This window comes from Pantherophis guttatus, chromosome 5 (assembly GCF_059756535.1).
Source record: "Pantherophis guttatus breed Tessera chromosome 5, ASM5975653v1, whole genome shotgun sequence".
NCBI lineage: Eukaryota > Metazoa > Chordata > Lepidosauria > Squamata > Colubridae > Pantherophis > Pantherophis guttatus.
The window spans coordinates 179,148-197,374 of NC_142067.1; the positions used below are offsets into that span (position 1 = coordinate 179,148).

At 53.5% G+C, this 18,227-nt stretch overlaps 1 protein-coding gene across 5 annotated transcripts in view; it reads right to left on the reverse strand.

The window, feature by feature from the left end:
* Nucleotides 1–18,227, reverse strand: part of DNHD1 (dynein heavy chain domain 1) — a 66,171-nt gene that overhangs the window by 30,984 nt on the left and 16,960 nt on the right. For 4 of the 5 annotated variants that reach the window (XR_015734363.1, XM_034426350.3, XM_034426353.3 and 1 more), the window contains 15 exons: nt 16,906–17,031; nt 16,184–16,460; nt 15,963–16,090; nt 15,426–15,624; nt 15,132–15,223; nt 14,817–15,033; nt 14,403–14,528; nt 13,969–14,066; nt 10,855–13,876; nt 10,618–10,750; nt 3,503–3,695; nt 3,111–3,414; nt 1,269–2,994; nt 970–1,178; nt 192–396 (listed from right to left, as the gene is read on the reverse strand). Coding sequence is in view for 4 of the 5 variants with exons in the window: in XM_034426350.3 (XP_034282241.2) it covers nt 192–396; nt 970–1,178; nt 1,269–2,994; nt 3,111–3,414; nt 3,503–3,695; nt 10,618–10,750; nt 10,855–13,876; nt 13,969–14,066; nt 14,403–14,528; nt 14,817–15,033; nt 15,132–15,223; nt 15,426–15,624; nt 15,963–16,090; nt 16,184–16,460; nt 16,906–17,031 (7,055 nt within the window). In the remaining variant the exon portion in view is untranslated. The remainder of the gene's footprint in view (nt 1–191; nt 397–969; nt 1,179–1,268; nt 2,995–3,110; nt 3,415–3,502; nt 3,696–10,617; nt 10,751–10,854; nt 13,877–13,968; nt 14,067–14,402; nt 14,529–14,816; nt 15,034–15,131; nt 15,224–15,425; nt 15,625–15,962; nt 16,091–16,183; nt 16,461–16,905; nt 17,032–18,227) is intronic. The other variant, XM_034426355.3, reaches the window with a different exon arrangement.

Genomic DNA, 18,227 nt, shown 5'->3' on the forward strand with positions numbered 1-18,227 from the left:
CCTCCAGTTTCCTGTTTTGCACTCCTTTTCTGCGCTTCAGGCACTGCAAGGCTAACTCTAAATGGCAGCAAATAGGCATGGATGGACATGTTTTAAAAACGGAGCAGCACAACCCGAACTCCTAAACTTATTTTAGATAATGTTGTGACAGGGTTTGGGAAAGCATTGCAGTTGAGAGAAGGCAGACTCACCGTTCAGCTCTCCTGTTGACTTGTTCCTGTAGGCTGTCCAACAGGTAGACGTAGGAATCCAGGAAATCCAGAAAGCTTTTGGGGCTGATGATGGGCAGGCTGTTGGCCAGGGAGAAGGCGTAGTCGGCTGCCGAGGAGTGGATCTGGGATGCAGCCACGGATGTGTTGTGCAGCAGGTCCTTCTGGGCATGCAAAGACAGGGGCTCTGGCAGGCAACACAGGAGAACACCTGAGTTCAGAGAGCTTGAAAACGTGTGATAAAAGGGGGAGGATCCCCTCTACATCTGAAGCCTCTCCCCTTGCTGGGAGTATGCTAAAAGAGGCCTCAAGGTTGGGGAGCACAGAGACCGAGACCACGAGCATCTCTGGAACTTAACTGAGGGGAAAAGCAGTGCTGGGGAAATAGACTGCTGTGGGCTTTCCTGGCCAGTATCTGGTGGGCCGGGTTGGGCTTCAAGCTGTAGCAGTCGTGGTCCCAATGTTTTGCTGGCAGCTAAGGCTGCCCCTCAGAGACAAGAAGGTCAGCACAGGTGTGTGAGCAGACCACCAGTCTGTGGAGAGACCAGCCAGGGTTGCCAGCGAAAGATCAAGACTTCTGCTCTCTGGAGCACGATCCCTAAACCCTGAAGCCTAACGCTGCTCTTGCTTGGGGCAAGAACTCTGAGTGCAAAGTAAGGAAATGAGAGGAGAAAGAGCAGCATTCTGAGCATATGCCCTGAAGCCAGAGGGTGGGGCTGAAGGCAAAGAAAGTAAAGCTTCCTCTTTGGCTGGTACCAACCTCGGGTAAACCGTACGGCACTCTTGAAGTGGCCCTTCAAGCGCTTGGAGGCCACCTGCAGCAAGGACTCCTGGCTCCAGTTCTGGTAGATCTCCAAGCTGCAGAGCGACTGAGCCAATGCTGTGGCTGTGAGAGGTGGGAGTGCCAAGGACCCAGGAGTCCCCAAGAGCAGGAACACATGCAAGTTGGAACGCACCAACTGAAAAAACCTGCAAGGCCAAGACAGCAGGGGACTCTGAAGAAGCTCCTGCCCGTTGCTCTGGCAGAGATGCTTCCCCTCTCCTCCCCCTCTTCCTTACTTCTGCAGCACGAGGTCCTCCCGCATGTTGCGCTTGATGCTTTGGTTCTCCTGCAGCATGGCCTGGATAATGGCCACGGAATCACCTGGGTTAGAGAGTCCAGGGCAGGTGCCTTCGGTCATCAGCGCCAGGACCTGGTGCAGGATGGCTACACTCACTCCCGAATGCACCAGCACCATTACTCGACTCCCCGTAATTCCAGCCTGCCAGCTTGCCGACCTCAGTAGTGCCAATGCCTCTGCCTCACTAGCGTTTGCTGGCAGGTTAACGAGCAGCGTGTCCGTGGCACGAGCAACCAGAGCCACCAGGGACTGCCGGCCTGTGCACCGGACAAAAGATACCAGGGCTCCGTGCCTGTCTGGGCCCCAAAGCAGACGGGCCAGCCGTACCACATGCCTCAGTACATCTGAGCACAACAAGAAGTCAGGGGGCAGGCAAGAGCTCAGCTGTGTCTCTAGGGTTTTCCAGAGCTTCTCCTGATAGGGATTGTGAGCATTGGGGCCGTAGAAGTCAGGGCCCAGGTCCTTGCTGAAGACAATATCTCCTGGGGACTCGCCCTGCAGGAGCAGGAGATGAAGCGGCAGCAGCGGGCCAGAGCTGTCTTTCCTGCCTGAGGTACGGCGTTTGACTCGCATGAGGAAAGACCGGTGAGGAGTGGCATGAGACTCGGGCACTCTCACTTGGTTGGGCTTCCCACTGCTTGGCCTCTTTCCCCCATCCACTTCTTCGGGTTCTGTTTCGGGGGCATCGTTTTCTGGTTCTCCCAGGGCAACTTCTCCCCAAGGAGTGGGATCTGGTGGATCAAGCGCCAGGGCTGGGGCCTGCTCCACAGGATCCCAGGAGTTTGGATAGCCGATCTCACCACTGTATGGGAACTCAGGCTCAGCTTGCAGAGTCGAGAGGAGGTGCTTCTCTCTGGGGTCCTCCTCCCCCACAGAGGCTGTGGTCAGACAGGTGTCAGATGTGCTGCGAAACTGAATGGTGGTGCGTGTGTGAACAGGGGAAGTAAGAGAGGGAACCACCCGCAGGACACAATGCTTGGCGCAGAAGAGAGTGGTGGCGATTTCCAACAGTATCTGCTCACAGAGTTCCCGCTGCTGCTTTCCTCGCAGAGGGTCACAGAAGGTGCGCAGGCTCTCATGCATCCAAAGCCGGATGATCAACCGGGTGCTGAGTACTGCAGTGTACCCTGTGCCCACGGCTGGCCTCCCCATAACAGAGGTGCGCCTGGGGCTTGACCCCTTGGAACCGTGGTCTTCCAGGGGGGTGCTCAGGTGAACCCCTGGACGGGGCCGCAGCAGAAGCATCCCCTTGATTACCTTCGCAATATCATGCAAGGAGAACTGGAAGAGGCAGCAGGCAGGGGAGGGGTGGAACCTTCTTCTCACTGCTTCGTAAGTGTCCAGGGTGGCCTTGACCACTGCGGAGGCCAACTCATGATGCCGGGTCAGCAGAGGGAATTTCTCCAGCCAGGTTAAAACCGTGCCAGTGTGCATGCTGAGCAAAGACTCCCTGCTCATGGCCGGGAGCACCACCGTGCTGAAAAGCCTGCCAAAACGAGGACAAAGCGGAAGGCTGCCAGTGATTGGGACAGAAAGCGTACCAAAGCAGTTGAAACCTGTGGTTGGGCACTGCTGCAGCTCCAGAGTCTCGGCATGGTAGAACTGCTGGAGGGTGAGGGTCTGGCGCAGAGACTCAATCACAGGGCTGGTGCCTCGGACTGGATCTGAAAAGGAGGCGGAAGACCATGGGATCTGTGCAGCCTTTTCCAAGCTCACTCCCCAACCTTAAAGAAGGGAGCATGGAGGGGAGGGGAGGGGAGGGGAGGGGAGGGGAGCTCACCGACAAAAGCCAGGTGCAAATCCTCCATCAAGAAGAGGAAGCGTCCTTTGCTCGCTGCACCCCAAGTGGGCTTGCCAGTGGGGAAGAGGCCTTTCTCCCGCAGGGTGCTCTGAGACCTCCTGTGCAACAGTTGACGCAGGTGCACTGTGCTGAACGCAGGCGTGAGGCACACCCGGTGAAACAAGTAATTGGGCTGCACAAGCATCTCAGCAAAGGTGGATTTTCCACAGCCCGGCTCCCCAACCAGAAGGATGGGCTGGTCTGAGCCCAGTAACATGTTCAGTACAAAAAGCACCCGTTCGTGCTGCAGGGGAGGAAAACGAGGTCATGGAGACACAGGCTTCTGCCACACATCAGAAAGGGGGAATGGGAACCTCCGGATTCCACCGTACCTGCGGCAACACCGAGTAGCCCACAGGAAGAACCTTGAGGTAACTGTGCAGGTAACGGCCATTGAAAGGCCTCAGAGTGCCGTCCTCGGCCAGAGGATAAAGATCAAATGCTGAAACCGCCGCAGGGAGGTGGATGGACAAGCTGCTGTTGCGGAGGGCCTGGCGGACAAAGTGGTCGAAGAGAGGCCAGTACCTATGCAAAGAGAGAGAGGAGGCTGGCCAGTCTACAGTAAACCATGACCCCTCCCTCCTTCTTAGCCTCCATCTGCCCCTGGCCTCAAGGGCCTGGGTTTCCCACTTCCTGAACAACACCCAGCATCCAGTAGGGCCGGGCCGTCTCCTGGGTCTCCTTCAGGCAAAGGACCTTATGTGTCTCTGCTGAACCAAAAAGTTTCTGCTGCCCAGAATTTCAATTGCATGTCCTTATTTCTGAGCCCCTGTGCGTTGACCCTTTCTTCAAACACCAACAAAAATTGGGAGCCCATTTTGACAAATGACATATTGGCTAAACAACCGCTGCCACTACCACCAGCACCATCCAGGTAGCTACAGGGGGCCCCAGTTTTGCCTGTGCACTGCTCAGATCTGATCAAGCAAGCGGATATGTTTTTAGGCTCTCCTGCAAAGTGAAAGGAGAAGTGAGGCGAGGAGTCACGGATCCAAGGATCAGCCAGAAAGGCTGCTGATGAGCAGGCACTGGGCAGATTCAAGAGGTATCAGCTCTATCCTGGATGAAGTCAGAATCTACACGGAGAGTTGGGAAACCTAGAACTAAGACTGGAATGACCACATGGGGCAGTCCCTCCCCTGTCAAGACTGGTGTGTGCAGTGGTGAAATCAAATTTTTTTTACTACCGGTTCTGTGGGCATGGCTTGGGGGGGCGTGGCAGGGGAAAGATACTGCAAAATCCCCATTCCCTCCCCACTCCTGGGGGAAAGATATTACAAAATCCCCATTCCCACCCCACTCTGGGTCCAGCCAGAGGTGGTATTTGCTGGTTCTCTGAATTACTCAAAATTTCCGCTACCGGTTCTCCAGAACCTGTCAGAAGCTGCTGGATTTCACCCCTGGGTGTGTGGCTTGGGGGTTCTTCTGGACTCTCAGCGACTGCTCCAGGGGCAAGGGTAGCGGTGGCCAGGAGAGCCTTTGCACAGGCTCGCTTTGTGCACCAGTTGCTGCCCTTCATCGACTGGGAGGCCCTTCAGACAGTTACTATGCTGTGGTCACAAGAACGTGATGGGCATCTCCCAGTACACCCACGTGTCACCAGTGCTATGCAAACTGCTATGCAGTGCTATGCATTGGTTGCCAATTGGCTTCTGGGTTCAGGTCGAGTGCTGGTCATTGTAAAGTCCTTTATGGCAAATGCCTGGATACCTAAAAGACCACCTGTTTCTAGCTGTTTCTGCCCGCCCTGTATGTTGTGGCACTATGGGTACCTTCCATGTCCCCTCTATTACTTCTTGACTCTTATGGGACTAAGGAATGCAGACCTTCTCCACTGCAGCCCTCAACCTCTGGGACAGCGTCCCCCCAGAAATAGAGATGGTACCTTCGCTCCCAGAGTTCAGAAAAACACTGAATTTAGACTTAGAATAACTGTATTGTCACTTTGCAATACATTAAATAATATCAAGAGTCTGAATGAAGACAATCATTACCCATACCCAAGCATCCTTCAAGCTGACAACATCAACCACCCTGAAGAAACAGACCAAACTGGCCTACAAGAAACCAGATGAAGAATAGAGACATGGCAGGGCAAAGTATTACACAACCACAGTATATAAAAAGACAAAAGGCAAAGCAGATAACAAAACCTGGCAATGACCAGGAAGAGCAGAAAAATCAAAGAAAGAGACTGCGGGGCTAATTCTGGCTGCACAAGACCGAGCCTTAAGAAAGCCAGAACTGAGAAGAGAGCAGCAGACAGCAAATGCCATCAGTACAAAGAATCATAGATCATAGATTCTCCTAGGGCTAGAAGGGAACTTGGTCTTATAGTCCAACCCCCTCTCCAAGGCAAAGAGTTTTTATAGCATCCCAGACAAATGAATGTCAAATCTTTTCTTGAAAACCTCCAGCAATGGATCACCCACAACTCCAGAAGGCAAGCTGTTCCATTTATTGTTCTCACTGTCAGGAAATTCCTCATTCCCAGGTTAAATCTCCTTCTGATGAGCTTCCACCCATTGCTTTTTGTCCTGCCCTCAGGTGCTTTGGAGAATAAATTGATGCCCTCTTCCCTGTGACACCCCTTCAAGTATTGGAAGGCTGCTATTGTGATTCCCCTGAACCTTCTCTTCATTAGGCTAAACAAACCTCATTCCTTTAGCCATTCATTGTATGATTTCTCCTCCAGACCCCTTATCATCTTTGTTGCTCTTCTCTGTGCTCTTTCTAGGGTCTCAGCATCTCTTTTGAATCATGGTGACCAGAAGTGGATGCGATATTCCAAGTATGGTTTCACCAGTGCAGTATAAATCAGTACTATGATTTCCCATGATCTTCATGCTACTGTATCTCTGTTGATGCAGCCTAGGACTATGTTGGCTTCTTTGGCAGCTACTACAGCACACTGTGGACTTACGTAAGCAGTGACACCTATATCCCTCTCAGTGTTACTATTGTTGAGCCAAGTATCTCCTACTCTATATCTACACATTTGGATTTAAGGCATAGGACCTTATTTTTCTCACCACTGCAGGGCATCTTGTTGAATAGGGCCTAGTGCTCAGGTCTATCAAGATCCTTCTGAATCTTGAGTCTATCTTCCAAAGAGCTGGCAAACCCTAATCTATTCCCTAACCCTGGGATGTACACCATCTGGTCCCAGAGATCTGAACATGTCCAAGACAAATAGTGTTCTCTTATAAATTCCTTGCCTATTTTGATCTGCATTCCTGTTCTGTTTCTCACTGTGCTGGTTTTGATAAGTTTGGCTATTTTTTTCCTTTTCTGTAAAGACAAAAGAAGGAATTATGTAGTTCTGCTCTCTTCCTGCTACCCATCACCTTCTTGCCATCTTCTTCCATTGGTGGACCAATCACTTCCTTGTTGCTCCTTATATATTAAATGAAATCTTTTTTGTACTTTTGGCATTTGTTGCAAGTCTTAGCCTTCCTGACTCTGTCTTGGCAGATTTGGGCTATTTGCTGATATTCTGCTTTAGTTATTTGCCCCCCTTTCCATTTTTTATACTTGTACTTTTTGTTCCTCAGTTTGTCAACGAGCTCTTCATGTAACCATGCGGGTCTCATTTTTCTTTCTCTGTGGTTTTATATTTGTTTTGGTCTTCATTATCTCATTTTTTAGTTTTCAGAGTATCCCAAACATGCTCTACTGTAGTTTTTCCCTCTTAAGATTTCTATCTATGGAATCTTTCCTAACCTCTCTGTTAGTTTGCTGAAGTTGGCTCTTGAGTTCAGTTTGTTCAGTTACCTCTGCCTGCATTATGGTGAATTCTAGTATAACATGGTCACTCTCCCCCATAATTCCTACAACTTCCACTCCCTCAACAATTTCATCTCTATTATTAAGAATTAAGATCAGTGTAGCTGACCCTCTAGTTTCCTCCTTCACCTTTTGGGAGATAAGACAGTCAACTAGGCAGTCAGAAACCTGTTCAATCTCCCACTCCCTGCAGAGTTTCTCAGTTGATGTCAGGGTAGTTAATGTCCCCTATTACCACAGTGATGGATTTCCTGTACACTTCAGTTAACTGATTTGTGAAAAGTCCGCCTATTTCCTCTGCTTGCTTGGATGGCCTGTAGTACACACCTATAGCAATGTCATTGCTTTTCTCCCTTATATTCCCCCTAATACTTTCAAGGTGGCTTTCATCCTTGGTAATGTGCATTTCTGAAGAGATATAGTAGTTCTTCACATGCATTGCAAACTCCTTCCTCTCTTTGGTTGGGTCTCTTTCTTTTGAACAATTTATAACCTTCTAGCACTATGGCCAGTCATGGTTCCATCCTATCAAGTTTCAGTAATAGCTACAATATCATACTTGCCCTCATGCACTAGGGCCCCAAGTTCTCCCTGTTTGTTCCCTGTGCAAACCCCAAGTGAGTCGCCAGTCACCACCACACGTCTTTTTCTCTTTGAAGAACTCAGCGGACTGCACCTCTTTGTGACAGCTGAGCTACTCTTCTTCTTGTCACTGGAATATTTGATGAAGACCCTACTCCACATGCCTGTGGGTTTTCTTCCGGGGGTGGGGGGGATATGAAATCGACTGTTCAACTCCACTGGCAGGGACGCTCTTCTTGGGTTTTTTTGTCCTCTGGGTGACATGTTGCCATCGGTCTTCCTCTGGAGTTTAATTTTTCCTTGTAGTTGGTTCTCCCTTGCTGCATTTAGTTTGAATACAGACTTCTGCCTCTCTGAGTTATTCCTCGGTTTCATGTCTAAGACTCAGAATGGCAGATGTTCTTCGGGACCACAAAATAGACGAAGTAGTAGAAAATGAAGAAGTTACATTGCTCTGGGGCTTTAAAATTCAAACAGACAAGCATCTCCCACACAACACCCCAGAGAGGTGGACAATAATGCCAAATCTAGTCTAAACATTGCACTACATGTGAGGATGCCACAGCGTCTGGTCTTCCTCCCCTGCTTTGTAAACAGCCACATAAGCTGTTGGGAAGTATCATTTGGTCACTCAGGATTCCATATTCACGGGAAGCTATTGGCACTCAGGGGTACAGGGAAGTTTGGGGGCCTGAAGTATGGAGGCAGGGCACCTCTGGGGCAGCACCCGCATTGTGGAGGGCCAGCTGGCCTGTTGGTTCCTTTCTCAAAAGTTGCTCAAAATTGAGCTGTTTCAGAGACCGTTCTCCTGATTTGGTCTGGCCATCCCCCCTCCACTTTTCTCATTTTTAAAAAAAGTGTGTGTGTCTTTCATTGTTATTGTTTTTACTTATGTCTGGCAGGTTTTTGGACTGGGCTGCAGATGGTTTAACTGTACTATTTCTTCTAAGCAGCCAAGTCTTTTTGGAATTATAGTGGGATAGAAGTGTAATAGATGAGCATGCTATGACCAGGTGGTCAAGGCAAGGCAAGGCAGGGCTCTAGAGAGTAAATGTTCCAACAGCCCTCCAATGACCGGTAAGGCTCCATCCCATGCTACCCTGAAGGCAGCCACCCTCAGTTCCCTAAACAACAGTCTGTATATAACACAGAGCAGGAGCACGCTCACAAGGCAATGTCCAGGGTCCCAAATCCAGTCCACACAGCTGAGCGAGTCCATGAGGCAAACTGTAGTCCATAAGGCAAAGGCAAGGCACAAGGCAGTCCTCAAGCCAAGGCTAAGATCCAAGGCAAAAAGTAGAAGGCAGTTCTCAAAACTAGGCAAGGCAAAAGGTAAAAGGTGTGACTCAAAGCTGGGGTCACCTGAGTAGTGCAAATGGGTGTGGAGCTACAACACAGTCCTTTCAGCAGCTCCAAAAAGGCTCCATACCCATTTGCACCACTCAGGTGACCCTGAGGACACTGACAAACCTCCAAGTGGCCTCAACGACTCTCTAAAAGAATGCAAATGACCAGCTGTCTGCAAGCAGCATAAATCCTTCTGTCAAACCTTACTCGACTCCTGCTGTAGCTCTCAGTTTGCCAAACAGCAAGGGCAAATTACTAAGGAGGAAGGGAAGCTCCAGAGTGCAAGAGAGCCTTCTGTTGACGGTAAGCCGTTTAGACACCAAGGTCAAGTTATGAAATGTTCGAGCAGCACAGACATTTTTTTCCCAGAACAAAAGAACTGAACCCAATTGGTGAACTATGAACTGTGGGTGGCCCAGAGGGGGAAAAGGGATTTTACCTATGTGGGTTTTTGTGGCAAAATCTCAGAACTGATTTTGCTTCTGATGTACCTAGATGAATATTTCAATAAAGCTACACTCTTGGTAATCTAAAAGAGCTGAGAGTTTCTTTGGTTGAATGTGTCAAATGGGACGGTTGACACCTTCCAATCCCTATCGTCCAATCAGAACTGAAGAAGCTTTGTGGATGAGAAATGAAACTCCTTCAAAGAAAGACAAGAAAGTCCAGCTGCTTCTTTGGGACAACCATGACCTGGATGATAGAGAATCTCCATAGACATTTCTCTGAGCTTGCCTACACTCCGCTCTCGGTGCCCTCGGATCAGGTGGAGGAGGCAGCTGTTCCTTCTCAGAGGGCATCACTGCATGTCAGCAGCTGATCCTCCCCTGTGTCTGGGAGGGCAGGCAGCTCTCTGTCAGGTCAACCACCTCCCTCAATCCTGAGGGGCCTGAGACGGCATCGTCCTCAGCCCTGACCTCTCCAAACATGCCAAGGGAGACGTGCCATCTCTGTCAAACAGTCCTGGTTCCAACTCCTCCCCCTCCGAACCAGGCTCCGATGGGACCATTATAAGCTGTGGGAGACCCTTGGCACTTTTGTGCCAAGCCGAGCCACTCGGGGCAAGAGACGAGCAGCCAGGAGCTTGTCCCGTTCAGACGGCTTGCCCTCTCTTTGGCTGCATCGGAAAAAAACAGCTCACCACCTGGGTCTTCAAAGAGCCACAAAGGGTTTCCAGAGGAACGTGGCCTTCTCAGTCGTGGCTCCTGAACTGCCCCTTCACTCCTTGATGTATAAACATACTTTAAATTGGTCCTCCCTTTAAAAAGCTAATACAACTAACTGGAAATAAACTTATTTTTAGCTGCACTGAATTTGTTTTAACAGTGTGCAGAGCAGCTCAGAAACATTTCTGTTGTTTTCATAAAAGTAAGATGATGAAACAAAAATAAAGAGCTGTCGTATCAGCTCAAGTCACCCCAACCAGCTCATCCTCAACCCTGTCGGTGGCATCAAATGGCCCATTTCCAAATTTCCCTGCTGAGTGAATGGATGCCCATGGATGGCCTTGGGGTGGGGCGGGGGGTGTTGTCAATGCCCAGGGGAGGGCCAGGGGATGGGGGTGGCTGAGCCCGAGGAAATAGCTCTGGTCTGCTGCTAGCAAGAGCAGCTTCCTTTCCTCTTCTCCCAGCCTTCCTCCTCCTTCTTGCCTGGGCTCCCCCCCCCCCCCGCTGAATTCTCCTTTCTGGGGAAAAGGTGGCAAGTGGTGGAGCAGAGGGGCTGGGGACCCTACCTGGTTTGGAGGTGGCTCCCAAAGCCCCAAATGTAGGCGAAGACAAAGATGCTCTGCGCCAGCAGAGGGTGATGGGTGGGGACCTCATCCAGGCTGTGAGCCTTCAAGCTGGGGGGTGTCCAGGAGCTGATTTCTGGAAGGGAGAAGGCAGAGGGGTTACCTAGCTCCTTGGGGAGGGGCACTAGGCCCCTTCCCCAGTCACTGCCTTCTTCCCGCTCTCTAGCAGGCCATTCTTACCTGTGGCCACCTTGACAGCTGGCCGGGGCTTGAGCTGGTCACGGCGCATGTAGTGCTTGAGCAGTGCCTGGAAGATCCTGGCGAAGGCCGTGGTCTCCTGGACCCCCTGGGCCAGCGGGTGCTGGGGGTGGGCATGGGGCAGCAGGGCCGGGCAGCAGTGCTGCTGCAGGAAGGCCATGGTGGCTGGGAAGAGCTCCTTGGCAAGGCCGTGCAGCGTGGACAGGGTCTCCAGGGAGAGGCTGTACTTGTGCTGTGCAGGGGCAAAGGCAGAGGAGAGCAGCACCTGCCAGAGCCGGGAGCCCTCCAGGTGCAGCAGGGCACAGTGGGTGCAGACCGAGGGGGGCATCTCTGAAGCGTCCAACATCTCAAAGAGGAAGCGGAGGTTCTTGGGGGCCCGCAGCCTCTGTCCATTGGGAAGGCTGAAGAAAGGTCTGGCGCTGAAGAGCAAGGAGATGGGCTCCAGCCATTCTTGGCAAGCAGCGCCATCCAGCACCAACCACTGCTGGGAGCTGACCTCGCCGGTCCCACAAGCTGCAGCTGAGGTGGCTGCCCGTTGCAATATCCGAGAGAAGACCCCATCCTGCCACAGGCTGCCTTCCAGGTTGCCCACAAACTCGGACACACTCAGGGCGTTGGGCCACAAGCAGACAGTACTTACAGGTCGGAAGGCTGCCTTCTCACAGGCACTCGAACCCTGCATGCCTGGCGTGGCATCGCTGGCTGCCAGCCTACTCTGGGCCTTGGACAAAGTTCGCCAGGTGGTGGTCTTGCCACTTCCCGAGGGCCCCAGGAGAAGGATGCCGGTGGCCCCCTGCATCGCCTGGGAGAGCTGACCAGCAGCCAGGAGGAGATCTGGGTCTGGCTGCAGCTTGTCCTCCTGTAACTGAGCCACCAGGGCACTCTGCAGCCGAGGGGGCAGCTGCTCGGAGGGGGACAGGGAGGCATTGGGGAAGACTTCGTGGAGCAGCTCACACATGTTGTGCAGCCGAGGACCCTCGGGGCCAGTGAGCAAGGGTGAATGGCACAGAGCCTTCACCACAGCAGGCTCTTCTTCAAGACCTAGGAAGAAGGCTGTCCGAGGAGAGGGCTTGGCTCTGGAAGGCAAAGGGTCTTGCCATGGTGTGGGAGCAAACAAAATGTCGATGGCCGTCCCAATCACCTTCCGGATGAGGGTGGGGCTGCTGAAGTGGGGCCCGGGATTGAGCATCCTCTCCAACTCAAGGAAAGCACAGAGTTTCTCCGCCAGGCGTGTGGCCTCTCGGAAGCCAGCCGCAAGCAGAATGACTTCCGCAAGTCTCGTTAAGTCAGGGGGCAGCACTGCCAAGGGGCGCAGGGCCAGATGCAGCTGCTCCGGAAGAGACTCCAGGGTGACCACACAGCCGTATGTCTCCCGCACACGGAGCAGCCTTCCCCCAAAAAGAATGTTTCCTAGCACCCGTGGCTGATAGGGCTCGGCGTCATCGGTACCCAGCTCTGGCAAACCAGCGGGCTGTGCCTCATCTTCCTCTGAGCTCTCTGAGCTCTCAGAACCTGGGCTGGCAGGGGGAAAAACAGCTGAGGGCTGGCCAGAGGTGGTCCCCCTGCCCCCATCTTGGAAATTCAGACACATCCTCTGCAGGTCGACGAGGCGATGGCTGAAAGCAGAGAGCACGGCGGGTTCCAGTCGCTCGACAGACTCCAGCAGCAGCAGGGCCCCTGAATGCACAGCCCCACAGAGGTGCCGGGAGAGGCAGCTGATAGACATTTGCCTGGTGCAATGCAGCGTGACCAAGTGGCGGCCTAGAAAATGGGCAAGGCCCCGCACTGTATGAGACTTGCCCACATCTGGGCGACCCAGCAGGCCCCCGCAGCAGAACTCCTCCAAGGCCAGCAGTAGCCCCAAGAAGGTCCTGTCCAGCAAAGGGCTGCCCAGCAGCTGCAAGCTGGTGCCCAGAAACTCATAGTCGTAAGGGAAGCGTCTGTCGAGGACTTCGGCCCAGCAGCCGGGAGGACTGCCCACCCAGGAGCAACTCAGAGGGAGCCCCGCTGCCCGGGCTTTCTCGGGCAGCAGATGGACGCTGTACTTGAGGTGCCGGGCCCATTCAAAATGGTGGACAGAGGCCTCCTCACGCTTGAGCAACTGGGAGGTGACATCACGTTGTTGGATGGTAACGATGATCAGGGCCTCCAGCAACATGCCCAGGTGGTCTTGCTCTGGGTTCCAGGTGTGGACGCTGCGGTAATTCCGGATATAGTGAACCACGGCCTCCAGCTTCAGGCTGAGTCTGAGCTCCAGCCCCTTCCGCTGTCGTCGGTTCAAGAAGGCTTCTTCCAGTGCCACCCGCCAGAGTGCCTCCTCGGCCAATAGCACGCATTGGGTCGGAAAGGTGTTGCCCAGTCCCGCCCAGCACTCGGCCACCAAGTGCAGGGGCAGTTCTGTGGGGCCAGGGCGCCGCTCAAAGGCCAAATCCAGCTGCGGCCTGAGAGCCAGGCGCTGGGTCACGCACTCCTGCAGCTGGTTGAAGACAGACTCCTTCATGTGGTGCTCCATGACGCAGAGCCACTGGGTGGCTTTCCGGCCAAGGGGGACTGCGCTACACAGCTTCAGCTTCTCACTGTGGCTGCCCAGCAGGCCGACCACCTGCACAAGGGGCAGCTCAGCAGAGACAGCGTCAAGGTTTTGCGAGGTTGGGGGTAGGAGCAAGTCCAGCTGGCACACTCCAGGGAAGCAGCGTTGGGACCAAGCCGAGGCGTCTGCAGTTTCATTGGCGGTGGACAGCATGGCTACCAGTTCCTCGTTGCTGAGGAAGAACAGGCGAGGGAAGCCCATCCGGGTGGCCTCCAGAACATAGTCCAGGGCCCGGATGAGGCCCTGCAGGTCGGCAGAGCCCTCCCGGAAAGCTGCCTGCAGTGTGGCCCCAATGAAGCGGCTGTCCCGGCTAGAGCCTGGCCCTAACTGGACACTGGACAGCACCAGGGGATCGTTGCACGTCAGCCGCATGACCTCTCGGAAATGGCCATCCAGTCGCTGGAACCGAGAATCCTGCGTGGGGCATGGAAAAGGAGGATGGAACAAGGGAGGAAATGGGCCCTGAGAGGAGTGGGGCAATCCTTCCAGGCGCAAGCCTGACTTACCAGCTCTGCACTGGGAAGGGTGATGTTCATCTCGTAAAGAACAATGTTCAGGAAGACCCACTTCTGTTGGAAACTCACCCAGGCATAAAGAAGGGACTCTGGATAAAAGAGAAAGACAAGGAGGAAGAAAAGGGAAGGGGATCCACCCATCACGCACCACCCGAGGGTTTTTAACACTGATCCCTGAATGTGCAACTGGCACATGTGAGTTCTCACAGCACAATGAACCTGGAACCAGGTCAAAAGAGGCCTCCTCTTTCACCGCTCGGCAACTTCTGAGCCAGGCCAGCATCTCTTCTATTCCTGCTGGCTTTCCACCCACCCACCCAAGAGAAAGGGATTCAGAGTGATGGGTGCCCATTGTGCACTGCAGATGCCCAATGGCCTCCTTTGCCCTGTGAGTCAAAGGATACCCCTCTCTTCTGTTTCCTCACCAAAAGTACGCAGTGTGGAGGCCCAGCTCTTGGCCTCTTCCAGGATGTCGGAGGAGAAGGGAGACAAGATCATATTCTGGAGGATTAAGATGCTGTGCTCCACAGCAGCCTTCAGTTCAGTGGTATCTGTGCAGCCCAAGAGGAAGGGCAGATGGTCTGGATGTTTGGCCCAAATTAAGCAAAATATTCCTCCCCCCACAACACTTTGTGTGAGGGGGAAGAGTAAGAAAGGTTCCCACCAGAAAAAAGTAGCTGACGATGGACCTCAATGCCACTTTCCCTTCCCAGAAATGAGGGAAACAAGCGAAGTGACATGAAAGGCCCTGGTAAATAGGTAAGGGGCCCTTCCTTGCCGGCTCCTGCTCCCTGAGTCCACACTCAGCCCAAACACACCTCCATTATTTAGGGCCTTACCTGACAGCACGAAAGTGCCACTGTCCTTGGAGATGTATTCAAGCTTGGCTGCACGCTGGCGGCCGCTAGTTGGACGCCGGAAGCGTTCCGGCTGCGGTTCCTGGTAGGGCACATTCAGGATGAAGTTGACAAGACGGAACTGCTTCTCCGCCCAGGCCCTCTGGAGACGCAGGAGAGTGTCTCTGGCATAATGACGGCTTTTCTCGTGGGCATACACCTGATGGTCAAGGGAGAGGACAGCTTTATCACAGCCCCGCCCAGCAGGAGCAAGAAGAGTAACAGTTTCCCCGGCCAGTCACGTGCCAAGCCACTCACCCTGAAGATGGCATCGCTATATTCCAGCAGCGGGTAGGAGAGGAGCTGGCCCAGGGTGAACTGCATATTCATTGGGCATTTGGCACCCATCACTGAAAACGAGCAGAGAACAGCTGAAACCAGGTCAGCCCCACTCAACTCGGCCCTCTGCCCTCTCCAGCCTGGCATCTTCCCTGCCAACCCCTCTAATTCAGCCACACGCCCAGAGCCATCCTCCAGGGTGCAGCTCAGCTCCTCCGAGCCCAGCTTCAGTCCTTTCCCAGCACTCCAAGGCCAGCCCCACCAGCCCCTCACCAGCAAAGATCTCTTTCCAGCAGCTGAGCTTAAGGAAGTGGCTCCCGAGCTTCAGGAGCAAAGGCAGGTACTTCTGGAAGTTGCCAATGGCTGAGAGGCAGGCCTGTATGACACGGTGGTGGCTGGGCAGAGAACACTCCAGGCTGGCCCCCTCCTTCTGCCACTCCTCTGTCTTCTCCAGGGCCAGAGGGGCGCTAAACTGCAAGCAGGGAAATTGGAGGGAGGGGAGGTTGGCCAGGGCCATCAGTCTCAGATGTCAAAGCTGACTTCCTGACCCTTCCCAGCCTGGCCAAGTTCCCTGACATGACTGGGCGGGCAGGTGACCAACATACTTTGGCCAAATGAAATTATTTCTTGCCGTATGAAACCCTGACTGCTGACTAGCGTGGAATGGCATCCCGGCTCCAAAGGACCCCCAGATGTTGCTGCCAAAGAGGACCTGGCACCTGGGATGCCAAAGGGCGGGGGGGGGGGCGGACATGTTGGAGAAGGGGCCTAAGAAACTCCGGCTGGCTGCATCTCCATCTCCACCTTCACCTTGACAAAGGCCAAGCACTTCCACTCCTTGATCTGCTCAGAAACGATGCGGAACAGCTGCCAGACACGGATGTGAATCTCAATGACCTCCTGCTGTCTGGTGAGGAGGGAGAGGTCCGTGCGTCCCCCTGCAAAAGGCATCAGGAGACCCCTGACTCACCTGTCACATGCAGGTGAATTCCCTCCTCCCCCCAGCAGGACTTGGCCAGCAGCTGCCCCACCTGTCAGAATCCGCTGAGAGTGACAGAGGTCCGTGACACGTCCCACCACAGCCTGGAAGCGCTGCAGGAGCCGCATCAGCTCGTCCTCCATGACACAAGGGTTCTGGGACGGGTCCTGGAAGCGGCCTAAGGTAACCGTGGTCAGCAGTTCTTGGAGCTCCCGAGTTGCTTCCTGGAGGGAGCTGCTGAGCTCAGCAATGATGCTCAGGCGGCGTGAAATGATGAAGTCGGAGACCTCCCGCTGCTGGTACACGAAGGCATCCCAGGTGTCCAAGAGCTAGGATAGAGAGAAGGCTCAGGCTCTACAAGGCCATCCCCAAAGATATCAAGGATCCCACAGATGGAAGAGGAGGGGACAGCAGCTGTCACCCACCCAATGATGGCGTCAACAATGGAGGCCGAATGGTCTTGCACCTGGCTGCAAGAGAAGACGAAGGGCCCCTCCCCCCTCCCAGAGAAGGAGCCAAGCAAGAATCTGCCGCTTCTGGTTCTCCCCCACCCCACCCCCACCCCTTCCTTGGGGAAGACCAAGGAGCCAGGGGGTTGCAGGGAGAAGATAGGTGAAGAAGGGCCTGTGAGGCTCCACTCAGTTCCCCGGGAGCCATCCTGCCTTACTGGAGAACACCTCTTGAAAAACACGGTCCTCCTTTATTCCAGCAAGCTCTTCCCTTGCCGGTTGCCCAAAGGGATGGCTCTACCAGGGTTTAGGAGGAGGACCTTACCATGTTTTCCAGACTTTCTTCACTGGAGCTCAGAGGGCGATAGCACTGCTGGATGACCTCATTGAGGGCGCGCACATAGTCCACGTATTCCTGCAGCTCGATCATCTGGCCTTGGTAGTGCTCCAGCTATAGAGGAACAAACCAAAGCCACAATTACTACCAGGGTTAGGCCAAGAGTTTGACATTCTGATTCCATAAGTTAAAGCCATTTACAGAATCTGCCCCTCTTTTGCTACAGCCCTCGGGGATCTACCTTGGGTTGGACATTCATCCCAGCCCCCAATTCCACCCCAAAACATATGATGAATTTCCCAATCTGATTTCATAGTGGCATATGGGGCCTGCAACTGAGAGTTCAGCAGGGGGAAACCAGAAGCATAAGATAAAGTTGTCCCAGGTGTGGAAAGCAAAGCTTCATGTGATAACAAGGCTACCTGCAGGACCTGAGCTCTCAGGTCCAGAGTAGAGCCCATCTGCCACTGGGACTTCCCTAAAAGATCCCTCAGCCCAAGCCACGCTTCCAGGAACGTTTGCCCAAGCTCTCATGGAAGTGAAGACAGCCAAGGGGATTTTCCCAATGTAAATCAGGAGGAATCCTTAACTGGTTGTCCCTCAAGGTTACCAGCATGCGTACAGTGGGTTAACCTGGGGGCTTGAGAGGCGGGTAAGAACAAAGCAGACCACAGAATCCAAGGGCAGACCATCCACTCCAATCCCAGCCCAGGGCCAAAATCCCCTGAAGATGGACAACTAACCTCCAAGTGCATCTGGCTAAAGAGACTCCATACCTCCTGAGGCAGCCCGTTCCATTCTTGAATCATTCATAACGTCAGACAATTATTTCTGAATTTGCTTCCTTGTAATTTGAACTCATTGTTCCTTGCTCACAATCTACCCTGTTGTCTAGCTTCCTTTAAGATATTTTAGCAGGTTTCCTCTCCTTCAGATTAGCCAGACCTGATTGAACACCTGCAACTGTTCCTGGCAGGTTTCATTCCTTTCCAGAACCCTGGCCATCCTTGCTGCTTCCTTCAGGATGCACTCCAGGTTGTCAGGGTCCCGCCTCATGTGCAGCCCCCAGAACTGGACCCACCATCCAGGGGTGGCGTGACCTGGCTGGAACAAAGATAAACTCCTTCTCTTGGCATTGTTTTTGCTCTTTAGGCTCCATTTAACCTTGGCTCCACTGGGACATTCACATTCTCCCTTGCTCATCCTGTGCTCCTGCAGGGAAGCAGGGTGGCTTCCCTCTCCAAAGAGCCAAGAATAGGACAAGGGACAAGGGCTGGGCGCTCTGGAGGTGGGGGCGGGAGGAGGAGGAG